A 13,882-nucleotide genomic window follows, 5' to 3' on the forward strand; every position below is an offset into this window, starting at 1 on the left:
CTCGCCTCCCGCAGCCCGGGCGTGGCTGTGGCCCAGGGCTGGCTGGCTGGCTTCCCGGGGAGGCCAGAGGAGCCGGGCGTCTTCCGGGGCTCTGGGGAGCGGGGCCCGCCCTGGAGGGCGCGCCTGCTAGCGCGGGGAGGGTCTCCTGCCCAGCCTGGCCCCCCCGCTGTGCATACCGTACCTGGAGCGGCCGGGGAAGCACAAGGTCAACAAAGTCAAAATAGGAACCAGGGGTTCAGACATACAGGGGGGACCAGGGTCAAAGACACACACGCCATCGTGGGTGGGGGAGGCCCGCTGGCTGGAGGTGAGACCTATGGGCTTAGTTGGCGGAGGGCAGCGGCGCCGGCTGCGGGGGCGCCTGAGCTCCGGGCCCCTGGGGGACTGCCGGGTTTGGAGTGTGCTAGGCAGTCAGTGAATGCTGTTAGGGGCTGGGCCTCTTGCTAGTAGGGGGTGAAGCGGCTGCACCCTCCGCGGCAGAGGCTAGCCTGCAACATCAAAGATGGAAAACAGCCAATCAGTACCGCCTCTTGGGAGGGGGGAAAAAGCAAAAAGGAAAAAAAAATAAGGAAAAACAGAAGGAGAAATAGCTCAATCCCGTTTTCTTCCCCCCTAGGGCCGGCCTTGGGGATGGTGGCGGTGGCTGTCACGGGGCCGCAGGGCCTAGTTCTGATGTGGGGGGTCTCAGGCCAGGGGTCCCTGGAGCCCCAACAGTGTTCTGGGGGGCCAGGCTGCCATGCCCCTCAGCTGCTCTCTTCTTCTTAGCGAGAGGCATCTGAGTGAGACCCCCATCCCTCAGCACTCCAGGGGCTGCTGCAACCCCTCCTGCCGGGAGCGGCGTGGCTCCACCCGGCCTGCCTGTTCTAGGGCTCGGGCGCCTGGGGGCTCTCTGCAGCCCCTGCTGCCCCTGCTCCCGTGCCCGCCTGGGCCTGGCCCTCACCCTGCGGGGGTCCAGGTTGTGGGCACTTTCTGGAGCCCGGACTCCCTTGCATCAGGGAGGCCTCCAAGGAGCCGCCTGCCTCGCCCACCAGTGTTGCCAGAAAAGGGGAGAAAACGGCAAATGCTAGAGGAGAGGAATTGGGGAAAAAATGGAAAATCTCAGGAAGCGAGAACATGAGAAGGAAGCCCCTGGGCATTCGAGCAAGCCTGCAGCTGCCGTGGGCCGGCTGACAGGGCCCAGGGCCTCCACGCCCCAGGGCTCCGGACAGCGGTCTGGGGGTTGTTCAAAGTCAAAAAAGACAAAACAAAAATCGGGAGGGAGTGACCCAAAGCAAGGGAGGCGGGCTCGGCCTCCCGCTTCCGCACCCGCAGCAAGGTTTTCATCTTTGATGCTGGACGCCAAGCTAGCCAGCGCCGGCTGCCCCGGGTGGGCCGCGGCTGCGCGGGGCGGTGTCCGAAAGCAAGTCCTGGGTGCAGAGTGGGCCGGGCCGTGCCCCACACACCCACACACACACCCACACACACGCATGGGGCAGCTGCCAGGAGCACCCCTCCACCCCCGCTGCCCGGAGGCAGGCCCCCTCCCCGCGGTGGGCCAGCAGGAGGGGCCGGGGCGTCCTCGCTGCCCCCTAGCCGTAAGCCGAGGCGCAAAAGGGACGACAGGACACGAGAGGGACACAGGTACATCCACACGAGGGAGCGGCCCTGCTGGGCAGGCTGGGTTTTCCGGGGAGGGGGGTCATGGAGGCCTGAGGGGACTCTTAAAGGGGTCGGTCCAGGCGACCGGCCTCCCACACGCTTCTCCGAGGCACCAGGGCCACGCCCCCCAGCTCAGGCCCAGGCCCAGCGCTGGCTGGGGTCCAGGCCACTCTCCCAGGCCCGCCGCCCGCCCACCCGCCCTGCCGCAGTGCCTCAGGGCGCGCGCGCGGCCCCTTACCATGGTCCCGATGCTGTAGGTGGCCGCCGGGCCGATGGTGTGGTGGTAGGGGTCCGCCGTGGCATAGACTCTGCCGTAACTGGGGAGACAGCGAGGGAAGGAGGGAGTGGGGGCCATGGCCTCCTGCCACCTCCCAGACTCCTCGGGGGTGCCCTCCAGCGCCCGCCCTCCTTCCTGCCTGTTCCGGAGACACTGCCCCGTCAACACCCCCGGGGGCGGCCCCGCCCGGGGCGGCCTCTCCTGCACGGGCCACGTGGACCAGAATGAGGGGTCCCTGCTTGGGGATCTACCCGGACCCCCCAGACGAGGGGGGCACGATGCTGGGGAAGGAGCTCCGAGAAGGGCGGGGAGATGGGGCCAGGGTGCCCCTTGTCCTCAGGCCACGCGCCCGTGTGTGACCTCCGGCTGCTGGAGCGCAGGGCGGGGCTGTGGCCGGGGCACGGACGGGTCCCCTGCCCAGCGGGCACAGAGAGGCAACGAGAGGCTGCGGGGAGCTTGCACTTCAGCTGCCCGGGAGGGTGGCAGGGAGGCCGCTGGAGTCAGGCCGGGCTGCCCGGCAGAGCCCCGTGGGGCCTGGCTCCAAGCAGAGAAGCCTCCCGGCCGTCGGGGTGCTCGCTGCCGGGCGGAGGCTGCTGGCTGCTCCAGCGTGCAGGGGCCCACCCACGGCTCCAGCACCCCTGGGAGGGACCTGCCGCCTTCCTCTGAGCAAAGGCTGCGGCCCCGAGAGCTCGGGGAGCAAAGTATCAGAGTCCCCAGGGGCCGGTGTGAGGGCTCCTAGTTCCCCTCGGGGCCCCCGTAGCTTGAGGGGTTGGCGTGTTGGGCCTCCTAGGTGGGGAGGCAGGGGGACTCTGCCGCCCCGAACCCACAGCCTCCCTGTCGTGCAAGTGGGAAGTGAGACAAGTCGGGGTTCGCTGGCTCGGGGTCGCCAAGCTGCTCAGACCTGCTCTCAGCGCAGGCCACGCTCCCGCCTGGCGGAGGGCCCGCGGGTCCCGCGCGAAGCCCAGCCCTCTGGACCCCGCCTGTCCTCTGCCCGCGCCGCCCAGCTGTACCTGTCGCTGTAGGCCGCCGCGGCCGCCGCCGGCTGAGCGTATCTGTAGGCTGCGTAGCCGCCCTGCGGGGAGACGCACACAGGCTTAGTGGGTTCGGCGGGGAAAGGCCGGAGGGGCTGAGCCAGGCATTGGCCGAGGCTTCGCTCTGCCCAGTGAGGGTGGGGTGGCGCCCAGCCCGGGGCCCACTAGCTGCTGGTCTCCCGGGCCTGCGGCCCGGCCCGGCCCGTCAAGTAGTGCGGTTTGAGGCGAGGCGGGGAGTGGGGCTCTCCGTCCGTCTGTCCGTTCACCCACTCGCTCACACGCCAGCGGGCGCCAGCGGTGTCTGGCCGTGGGCCGGCTCCGCACAGACCAGCTGCCCGGCCCTGCCCGGGGGTTGGTGCTGGCGGGCTGCAGCGGCCTGCCCTCTGGGGCCAGCCTGGCCCCGGCTGTCACGCACACCGCGCCTCGGCCCTGGCGCAAGCGGCCAGTCGGATGACAGGGACAGAGTGAGGGCGGCGCTGGGCTGGGCAGTGTGTGGGCAGCAAGGACGCTGAGCTCGGGAGAGCAGTAAGTGCAGCTCCGTGAAGGGGGAGAGGACCCCAACCAGGGGAGTGTCCCTGCCGCTAGTCTCTCTCGGGGCATCTGGACTGGCCGCAGGATGCCCAAGCGGGCTCGTGCAGTGACCCCAGTGCAATTAAGAATATGGGGGTGCCCACTGCCCCATCACAGCTGCCCTGGGGAATGAGGAGAGGTGGCCCCGGGGGGCTTGGGCCTGCTCCCTGTTTGAGCACAGACGGTGGAGTTGTCTGTGCCCCAGTCTCCCAGAACGCTTTGGGCAGACAGGGTATCCTCATCCTCCTGGGTCCCCAGGACAGGTGTGGGCTGGGGGTAGAGGGACAGGCGGGAGAAGACCCCGTGCCCATGTCTGCCCAGCCGCCCTCCGTCCCCCGGGGCTGCACTTACATAAATCTCAGCACCATAAAAGCCGTCCTGATACACGACCCTGGAAGCAAACGGACAAGAGAGTGGTGGGAACGCTGGAGAGGTGGGGTAGGCCGGCTCCGGTGTCTGCGGAGGGAGGGGGCAGCCTGCCCATGGGACTGGCATTTTAACAAGCGTTTGCTCCAGTGCCCTGTTTTGGTATAACAATAGAGTAACACCCTTGCTGGTCAGCTCCTTTCTCCCACAAACCCTGGGGCCGGGGCCCAGCTCCCCGCCGCCCTCCCCCCACCGCAGCCGAGGGCTTCCCCGGGGGACCGCGGTGGCGAAGGCCCTGGCAGAGCGCGGGGGCGGCCGCCATCCCGGGAACGCCCCCGATGGGGGGTTGGCTCCAAATGCCCAAGTAAGTGCCAGGGACCCTTGGCCATGTGGCAGGGCGGAGTTGGGGGGGACAGCGCGAGTCGCCCACCCTTAAGGTCATCTAGCCTCTGGCTGCCCGAGCCTCCCTCCCCAGCCCCCGCCTCTCTGCATGCCTCCCGCCCTGCCCCCCCAGGTACTCACGCTCCGTAAGCTGGGATGGGGGGCGGGGGCGGCGCAGCCCGGAACGTGTTATATACGGCCCGGCCCCGGCCCCGGAGGTGCGCGCCCCTGTAGGCCACGGCTGTGCCTGTGGTGGGGTAGGGGAACCCCGTCACTGCAGGAAAAGGCGCCAGACAGGAGGCCATTAGAGGCAAGGCCGCGAGGGTGGGGGCACACACGGGGTGGGGTGACGGGGTGGGGGGGTGTGAAGGGGGGGGCTCGATGGGGGAGGGCCTCACGCAGCCTCGCCCCACACCTGGCCGCGCCCACGCGGATGCACCTTGGCGGCGCCTCCAGAGCCACCTGGCCAGTGAGCGCCCGATACCCAGTCAGGCGGCCCCGGCATTTACCTGCATAGAATTCAGGCCCGTAGACTGCGCCCACCACGGGGTTCAGCTTCCAGCCTGCAACAGAGGCCAAGGAACCCGTCACCAACGTTCTGTCCCCCTCCCCACTCCCACTGGGGGGGGACCCGAGACACCCGCTGAGCCCCGTGGGACCTCCTGAGGCCGCGGCGGGAGACCCTCCCCCTGCAGTACAGAGCCCGGCCCCCGCCCCTTAACGCAGCCTCGCCTGGCTGAGCGCCCACCCCTGGCTCCTGGGGTGCCTTCTAGATTCTTCTCAAAATATTGCCTGCCCCTGGGCCGGCCCTGCCAGGGCGCACGAGCCCCAGAGCTTGGGAAGAGCTTGCGGTGGCTCTGCCGCCCGGCCCCGCTGGGGGTGAGAAGCGCAGCCCTCCCTGCAGGGACACTGCTACCCGCGCGCAGGGCAGCTGCCCCGGGGACGGAACTAGAAAAGGCCGAGTCTCTGCTCAGAGCAGAACCAGCCCCCACGGGCGCCCTTGAGACGGGAGGAGTGCGTGGTGCCCCCTCTGGGACCCCGCGCCCCGGCAGCTGCGCTAGCTTCAGCAGCTCCGTCTGCACAGGTCCGCACCGGCATGCAGTGAGCTGCGTGGACGCTGGTGCCCGCCACGGACGGGGCCTCGGCTTCCAGTGCTCCCAGGCCAGGCAGGCCGGGCCCCACCCGCACAGAACGGCCTCTAGCCAGGCCTCCCTCCTAAGTGGGGACCCGGGAAGTGGCCACGTGGCCCCCGGCGCCCTGTGTGCTTGGGAGGGCCCGGGGCCGGCCAACGTGTGGCTGCGGGTGCAGGTGGGCAGCCCCCGGCACTCTGGCCCCCCCCGGGACTGGGGTGGGCGGGGTGCGGGTCTCCAGGAAGCCCGCGGCGCAGCCCCTGGGCCCTGGCCCCTCACCGTTGGTGTAAGGGTTGGCGGTCTTCTTGTTGGTCATGACGCGGGCGGTGGCGTTATTGACCTGCAGGGAGAGGGCCAGGTGAGGAGAGCTTGGCTTCCTGGGGCCACCGGTCGCCCTGGTTCTGCTCTGTGCTGCTGCTGTGTGGCTGCCACGGGCGGGGGGTGGGGCCTGCAGGAGGGGGGCCCCTTGCATCTCTGCCACCAGCCCACCCTGTGAGCCAAGCCCCCACTGTGCCCGGCACTGGCCAGTGCCAGCCAGACCCCACCCTGTCCCACTGGCCTTCGAGCTTCACAGGCCGTTCTCACAAAACCTGTGCCGGCCTTTCTGCCCCTGGGGCTGTTGAGGAGCTGCCTAGTGGACTCGCGACAAAGTGCTCCCTGCCTGGCTGACCATGGGCTGGCACCCCAGTCCCCAAGGCCAGAGTCCCGGGCAACAGGATGGCGCATGTGCCCAGGGGAAGGTTGCAGGCCCCAGGGGCCAGGCTGGGCAGGAGAGGAGGGGAGGGCCTGGCCGAGCCTGAGGAAGGGGTCAGGCCACACGGCCTCCCTGCCATGTCCAGCGTGGGTGCCCGCTGGGAGCGGGCTGAGGTCAGTGCCTCTGGTACTTGAGCTTCTGGAACCCTCCTTCCCGCCCTCCTGCTGCTGGTCCACGGGCTCTGCCTGCGACTGGCCCTCCCCCCCAGGCCACCCCCTCTGTCCTGCCTGTCAGGACACCAGCGCCATGGCTCTGAGGTGGGGACGTGCAGTCCCCCAGGAAGGTCAAGTTGGGGGGTTGGGGGACCCCCTTCTTTCCTGCTGTTGCCCTGCGCTGGGTGTTGCCCAGACTTGGCCACTTGTTGCTGCCACTCACCTGGGGACAGGGTGGGGGCCGACGGCGGGGTGCTGGCTGGAGGGGCTACCCCCTCCCCCCATGATGAACAGTCCCTCCTAGCTGGGAGGCAGACAGCTCCTTGGAGTCACCCCACACGCGCTTTCTGAGGCTTCTCCCAGCGTCTGGCTGATCCCCACTGTTGGGGGGCCTCTTCAGGAAGGAGAGGGAGGTGGGGTCCCTGATCTGGACCACCAGAGATGGCAGGCAGGGGACAGCCGGGCTCTGGCCTCGGCGCGGCCCCTCCCTGCCCCCTGCCTCCTGCCACAGGACGCCCCGCCTGGCTCTCTGCAGGGTCGCGGCGGGGCGGGGACCAGGGGCATCCCTGCCACCACACACTTATCTGAGCACCTCAATTTTCCGTCCCTCCACGATCGTCCCATTCAGCTTCTCCCGGGCTCGGTCAGCATCTGAGCTAGTTTCAAAAGTCACAAACCCAAAACCCTGCGAGTGGAGAAGACGGACGGGAGAGGAGGGGCGGGCGGGGGCCGGGAGGGGGCCGGGAAGAGACGGAGAGAGATTGGGGGGGAGAGAGGGGTGTCAGGTGAGTTAAGGAGAGACTCGGGCAGCCCAGAAGTCTGTCCTGGGGCCACAGGGTGGACGCCCGGGAGGGGTACCGGCCAGCGGGGGCAGCATGGCCTGGCCTGCGCCCGGCCCGAGCTGACCGCCCGGCCCCTCCGAGGGGACAGTCTGAGACTCCAGGAGGCGCTCACCCGGCCGGGGCAGGACGGTCGCCCTCACCCGCCCTGGGGTCCCGGCTGGCCTCGGGCCCTGGGGGCAGCCCCACCCGCCTTCAGCCCAGGAGCCCGGGGGACGTGCCTTTCCTCCCAGAGTACGGAGCAGCGCCAGCTCTGCTGGGCACCCTCTGGGCGCCCGCCCCACAGCCAGCCCCAGCCTCAGGCCAACTCGAGGCCGGCCAGCAGCCAGGGAGCTCTCGGGGGTCCGGCGGGGGGGACCCCGGGCCAGGGCCGAGGCTCTGGGCGCCCACAGGGGGTCCTGGCAGCTTAGAGAGAAGGAAGCGTCAGCAGTGGCGGCAACAACACAGACGGCGGGCGGGGCGGGGCGGGGCGGGGGGTACAAGCACCCGTGTCCTCAGGGGTCCGCGGGCTCGAAGCTCTCCAGGAAGGAAACGCACATGTCACACGTTAGCCTGGCGGGACCTACAGCCGGCGCTGTAATGGTGGCGGCCTCTGGGCGGCACCCACCTTGGAGCCCCGCTCGTTAAAAATGATCTCCACGTCTAAAATTTTTCCGAATTGCTGCAGAGACAGAGAAGGGCGGGGAGACGAGAGTGAACGGAGGCCGCACCGGCTCCCCGGGGGCCCCTCCCCCTGCCCGACTCTGGTGGCCCCCCACAGCCTGCAGGGAGGAGGAGGCGTGGGGGGGACGGGGCGCCGACGTCCCCACTGTCCTGCTGGGCTTGTCCCACACGTTGCCAGCCACCGCTCCTAACTCACACTGAAGGGGAGAGGACTGGAGAGCTCCTCCCACGCGGGGTGCGGGGAGGGGGTGAGGCTCTAGAAGTGGGGGCCCCGTTGGGAGAGGGGGTGCCGCAGCCCCAGGTGGGTGGGGGCACGGGCTGCCGAGAGGGGGAGGGAGGAGCTGGGGCTTGAGCGAGGGGCGCTGGGACGCTGCCGTGCCCACTGCTGTGCTGTTGGGCCCACACCCTCCGCCCGCCCAGCGCGCTGGCCGGTCAGGCTGGTGTTCGCCGCCCCTGCCTGCCGGTCGCTGGCCAGACCCCAGGCGCAGCCCTGGCCCCCTCACTGGCACGAGACATGAACCTGGGAGCCAGGTCCCCAAACAATGCCTGTGGGGCCGCAGGGGTCTGTTCTGAGGCTTCCAGTGTGTGCGCTGAGGGGTTCCCCCCTCACCCGGAATCTCGGGGAGGGTGTTGAAGGGGACAGGGGGGGTGATGTGGAGTCACTGGCCCTGCCAAGTGCTGGAGCGGGGGGCGGTGCCCCGGCAGCCTGCAGGGGTGCACGGGCCCGAGCAGACGGGAATCCAGGCCCTGGCCCCTGTGTTCAGGGGGTCACAGGCACAGAGAGGTTTGGTCGCCGCCCAGGCCCAGGGCTGACAGCCGAATCCTCATCTTTGGATGATTCTAAGTCCCACCAGCACCCACCGGGTCTAAGCCCCCCCATCAGTGGGGGCTGCTCCCCAAGAAGAGAGTGGACATTTGGTGGAGGTCAGGGGAGGGCGGGCGGATGAGAGGAGGCCTGTGTGGTCAGGGGCCAGGCCCGCGCTGTGGCAGAGCTGAGGATCTGGGGGGAGGGCAGGAAGAACGGGGGCCAGGTTGGGAGTCACGTGGGGGCAGAACAGAGTGACCGGGGACCCCAGGGCCGTCCTGAGGTTGGCACAGTGACGTGACAGTGCGTTCAGGAGCAGAGGTGGACAGGCCAGGAGGGAGAGGTTGGGACCCCAGGTCGGGAGAGGTTGAGTGTTGGGCCCGACACAGGGGAGGCAGGGCCAGGCCGGGCCCGGTGCTCCCTGGGGGTGCAGGGGCCCCGGAGTCGGGTTTGACGGGGCCAGCAGTTAAGGCTGCCTGGCGTGCACAGGCCTGCCCAGCCCGTGTCCCACTGGGCCTGGTGCCACTGTGGAGGGCGGCCTGAGGGCCAGGTAGGGTGGGCTTCGGGGTCACCCCGAGTTTGTCGCCCCCCTCCCACACACTCGGGACACGCTGGCTGCGCCCGGGTGGGGGGGTCCTGGAGGCGGGACCCGGGGCTGCTCTGGCACCGCAGGCTGCGTGCGGGGTAGGGGCCGGGGGGACCACACACTCACCCCGAACATTTGCCGCAGGTCGGGGTCCCTGAACCGGAAGGGGATGTTGGAGACGTGTAGCCGCTTGGGCTGCTGCTTCTCTGTGGGGTCGGAGGGCAGGAGCGGCTGGCTGTCCGTCTGGGCTGCCTCGTCTGTCTGCTGCGGGGACAGGACCGGGCTGTGAGCCGCCCCCGGGCTCCCCAGCCACGGGCGGGGGGCACTAGAGACCGGCCCCCCAGCCCCGGCCTGGACGATCCCATCCCATGATCCCACCCAGGGCATGGCACCTGCACCTCAGGGTCCTGCCGGCTGGCCTGTGCCTACGCCCTTTGCCCCTCCACTGGGGCCCGCCCGTGTCTGACCGCAGGGCCCCGCGCTGGACCCGCGGAGGGCCGGGCCTGCCCGATCACAGCTGAAGCCCAGCCGAGCTGATCCTCGCAGAGGCCTGAGACACCCCTGGATGCACAGCGGGCAGGGTGCCACACGCCCGGCGCACCCCGCGCACGGGCATCCTGGGGCTCCTGGGGGTTCCTGGTGACTGCCGGCGTCCCCGGATGGAGGAATCCGGCCAGGAGAGGGCGTGCGATGCTGGCTTCCAACCAGCAGGGGGCAACGGCCAGGCCGGCCGGCGGGCAGGACCTCAGGGAGGCCCAGTTTGCGCCCAGAGGAGAGGAGACCTGGGTGGGGGGCGCCCAGACGGGTGCCGTTCACGCTGGGGTGCCTGGGTAGGCCGGCCTGCCCTTCCCCACAGCAGGGCCGAGCTGTGATTCTCCCATCCCCAGACCCTCCTCTGGGCCCCATCCCAACGGTCCCGAAGGGAGAAATGGGGTGCTGGAGCCACAAGGGGGCTCCCCTCTGCCCCACACCCTCGCCCCAAGCACAGGGCGCTCTGGAGGGGCCGGCCCCGCCCCTGCGTCCCAGCACCCAGCCCCTGCGCCCCTTCTGGGCCTTGCTTTCTTCTTTATTCTTTTTTTAAAAAAAAGCAATTTTGGCTTCAGTGGCTCAATGCAGGGAGAACACCCTCCCGCCTCCCGCCTCCCGCCTCGGGGGCGCGGCTGCTGCGCCCTGCCAGGCCTGTCCCCGGGCACCAGGGCCCCTCTCCCTCGCAGGGCCAGGAGCCAGCTCGGGGAGGGGCCGGGGGCCCTGGGCAGAGGCCAGGGGTCAGGCGGGGCCTCGGCTGCAGGCAAGGGCCTGGGACGGAGCAAGGCCTGCTCCTGCGGCAGGAGAAGACGCACCCCGGGGCGCCCCCTTCTCCGCCCTGTCCGCAGAGCGCTCCCTGGCCCTCCCACGAGGCCCGCCGGGCCGGGGAGTGTCCACTCTTGTGGCCCGAGCTCCCCCTTCCGCATCTCGGAGCCGGCGGCCCTGAGCCGCGCGCGCCCCCTGGACGGGGTCGTTCTCGCGCCCCCAGCGTGCTGGCAGCACGCTCTGCCACCCTGGGGGGCCTGGGGTGTCCCCCTACCCTGGCCCTTCCCACAGCTCCTGGGGGTGTGGCTGCTGCTGCTGGTGGAGGGAGGAAAGAGGCCTGGGGCACCAAGGAGGGGGCACAGCCTGGTGGCGAGCGGCTCAGCTCTGCCGGGCGGCTCTGGCGCCTTCCGGCCAATCCACTAACCAGCCGTGACCCCGGGGCCTGGGACGCGTCGGCTCTGCTCCCGCTCCCGGAGGGACCCCCGCAGGCCTGGGCCCGGGCCCCGCGCAGGGCGTGTGAGAGAGACGGGGCTGGAGAGAACGGGCTGCCCGCCAGGCAGGGGCCCCTGGCCGGTGCGTTCCCAGGGAGGCCGCTGAGCACAAGGCCCTCGTCCGCGCCCTCCCGGGCTCTGGGTCCTCTCAGGCCAAGACGGGCTGGCAGCTCGGAGGCCGTGACCGGCCCCTTCAGCTGTTGCATCCTTGACTGGTGGGAACGAGAGCCCCCCAGGAGGCCGCTCCCTCCTTGTCTGAACCCCCCGCCTTCGTGCCCAGCGCCGGCAGGCTGGCCGACGTCGCCTGGATGGAGGGTGGCCTTCTCTTTGTCGCCGCTTGGCCCTCTGGCCGGGTGTCACGGCCGCCGCCGGGCGTTTGTCCAGTGCGGACAGGAGCCCTCTGTCCCTACGCCCCTTGAGGAGGGGCTGTCCGAGGGCTGAGCAGGTGCCCTCAACGTCCCTCAGACCAGCCAGCGGCCGTGACCGTGGCGGCGAGCCTCTGCACCACTGGCTCATCGTTCTTTCTGACCAAAAGACCGCCCCACGGTCCATCATCAGGAAAGCTGGGGGCCTACGGGCAGCAGCCTGCACCAGCGACGCTGGGTGGAAGGGAAGTCTGAGGGTCCCGACAGACTCGGGTCAGGTGGGGAGGGGGGACGAGGTGGGTCCACCTGGGGCAGCTCAGTGGGCTCCCCGCAGGAGCACGGGTGACGCTGCCCACGCGGGGCGGACGGGGGTGACACTTGGATCCGTGCAGCCTCTTGGGAGCCAGGCTGGACCAGGGGAGGTGTCGGGGGGGGCACCATCGGGAGCCGCCAGGGCGGTGCCACGCCTGGGCAGAGCCCGCGAGCTGGCCTCCTGCCCAGGCCCTGCCAGCCAGCGCTGGGACGGAGCCAGCAGGGAGGCTGCCCGGCCCTGGGGGGAGGAGCACCACTCGGAGCATGCACGCGGGGAGAGGCAGGAGGGGCTGGAGCAGGCGGTGGGGGCAGGAAGGGGCAGCAGCCTGGCAGCAAATCTTCAAGAGGCGCGGGCTTGGCACTTTGTCCTCAAGCTGCGCTGCCACCACGACATAACCGGCGCTGTCTGCCAGGAGGCCGGCCAGGCAGGTGATTGCAAGTGACCAGAGGGGCAGGCGCACTGGCCACCCGAGATAGCCCTGCAGGCCCGCGCCTCTCCCACGGCCTCCCCACCTGCCCCGCCCCAGCCCAGGCCTCTGGCCGGCCGCTTCCCACACCCCCATGGACTGGTCACTGCCGCTGCCCCATGACCCAGATCAGTGGGACATGGGCTGAAGTGGAGGCTTGGGGCGCTGGGGCTGGCTGTGGCACTGGACCATCCGGAAGCCCCTTGGTGCGACGGTGGGTGCTCCAAGCAGGGAGCACCTTCCCTGGGCGTGGCTCGCGGGCAGCGCCTCTCCACACTGGGCCCTCCCGGCCCTCTGCCCACCGGCCCCTGGCTGTCCCCACGAGCCACCCTTGGGGACGCGCCCCTGCAGCCCTGGGCGGTGGGGCCCTTACCGGCACCGTCTGGGCCCCGGCGATGGGCTGCGTGCTGGCCTCGGTGCCCGGCTGCTCGGGGCGCGTCTGTGCCGGTGTGTACAGGGTCATGCCATGCTCGGGCGGGGCCGGGGTCTGCCCCGAGTAGTCCTGCGTGGCGTGCGGGGGGGGTGGGGCGTACTCGGTGGGGATGCCGTTCTGCGGCGGAGGGGGGTACTGGGCGGGGGGGTAGGGCTGGGCCATCGCTTCAGGCGGAGCCGTGGCGTCCTGATTGCCCTGCAGGGGAGAGAACAGGCTGGTTAGTGCCCCGGGCCTGGGGGCACCGCCCACCCCGCAGCCCTGGTGCCGGCTCGGAGCGGGAGGGGGTGCCTGCTGGGCTGGGGTGCGTCGTGGGGAGTCCAGGTCAAGAGGGGACACCGTGGGTTCGGCCCACTCCCCACACTGGTCAGCCCCGCATGCACGAGGGGTTTCAGCAACCCCCGAATTAACAGGCAATAACGGTGATACCGTGAGGCGGCGACACGCATGCAGTGTGGGGAGGAGCAGCCGCCCCTTCTGCACCCGAGAGGCTCTGAGGACCCGTCCTGCCTCAAGGGGACTGCGGCCTGAGGGGGTGTGGGGCGAGGCCGGCCATCGGGGCCACTGGGAAGCTTGACCCTTGGGCGGGCCCGAGCCACGATCTTGGCCACGGCTGCCCTGCAGCCTCCTGGAGCCCGTCTGGGCCCAGCCCTCGTCCCGCGGGCCGAGCCGGAGCGCAGAGGCAGGGCCTGGCTAGCAGCCCCGGCCCAGTCCCGCGCTGGGGAAGGGCAGGGCTGTGGCCTGGGAGGGGCTGCCTCCTCGCCCCACGCTCCGCCGCAGACACGTGGGGGCGGTGGGGAGGCTGCAGCTCTCTCGGGCAGGCTCAGCGCCCTGGACGGCCGCGTCCCCGGAGGGGAGCCCCGAGCTGGCACGGCCAGTCTGACTCCAAACCCCTTACTGCCCCACCTGTGACCAGGGCGGGGCCCCGCTGTGCCCTTCAGTCTCCCCCTGCTCATCCACCCACCACCGCGCTGGGGGGGCCAGGCCCATGGCCCCGGCAGAGCCTGCCCTGTGGGTCTGCAGTCCGGGGCCAGTGAATCCAGTTACCCAGATATCCACTGTGGGTGCCCCAGGGGCTGGCGCGGGGAGGGGGACGACCTTCCACCTGCTCTCTGGCGGGAGGCCTGGGTGGTGTGTCTGGCTGGGGTGGAGGCTGGGCGGCCCTGCCCTGCCCTGCCCCGCCCCCGACACCAGCCTCACTGCCCACCACCGGCTTCTGGAGGGACCTGAAGGTGCCCAGGCCCCCTCCCACCCCCCAGCAGAGACCCGAAGCTGGGGCCGCACCCACCAGGCAGCGGACACACACGTGCACACACACACACCCGGAAACCTGCG

At 70.4% G+C, this 13,882-nt stretch overlaps 1 protein-coding gene across 4 annotated transcripts; it reads right to left on the minus strand.

Annotated features, from left to right (window-relative positions):
• Positions 1-443: 443 nt before the first annotated feature.
• On the minus strand, positions 444-12,712 carry RBFOX3 (RNA binding fox-1 homolog 3). 4 transcript variants are annotated; one of them, XM_037492551.1, is made up of 11 exons: positions 12,491-12,712; positions 9,319-9,453; positions 7,746-7,799; positions 6,892-6,984; positions 5,673-5,733; positions 4,773-4,826; positions 4,405-4,537; positions 3,868-3,907; positions 2,926-2,987; positions 1,877-1,955; positions 444-488 (listed from the first exon to the last, which is right to left on the minus strand). In XM_037492551.1, the coding sequence occupies exons 1-11, from the start codon at positions 12,710-12,712 to the stop codon at positions 444-446; spliced, it is 978 nt and encodes a 325-aa protein (XP_037348448.1). The 4 variants fall into 4 exon arrangements, with proteins under 4 accessions (XP_037348448.1, XP_037348446.1, XP_037348447.1 ...); XM_037492549.1 differs by having other exon boundaries at positions 3,868-4,036; XM_037492550.1 differs by having other exon boundaries at positions 9,319-9,456.
• Positions 12,713-13,882: the final 1,170 nt, after the last annotated feature.

Source organism: Talpa occidentalis, unplaced genomic scaffold, assembly GCF_014898055.3.
Source record: "Talpa occidentalis isolate TD23 unplaced genomic scaffold, MPIMG_talOcc4v2.1 talOcc4.7, whole genome shotgun sequence".
Classification (NCBI taxonomy): Eukaryota; Metazoa; Chordata; class Mammalia; order Eulipotyphla; family Talpidae; genus Talpa; species Talpa occidentalis.

Bases quoted from the DNA above. Each gene is read 5' to 3' on its own strand.
- RBFOX3 (XM_037492548.1), bottom strand. From the start codon at position 12,712: ATGGCCCAGCCCTACCCCCCCGCCCAGTACCCCCCTCCGCCGCAGAAC. The intron at 6,985-7,745 runs GTGGGTGCCGCC...CTCCACTCGCAG, and splicing joins TTAACGAGCGGGGCTCCAAG to GGTTTTGGGTTTGTGACTTT. The intron at 4,037-4,404 runs GTGAGTACCTGG...ATACCAAAACAG, and splicing joins CCCATCCCAGCTTACGGAGC to GGCACTGGAGCAAACGCTTG.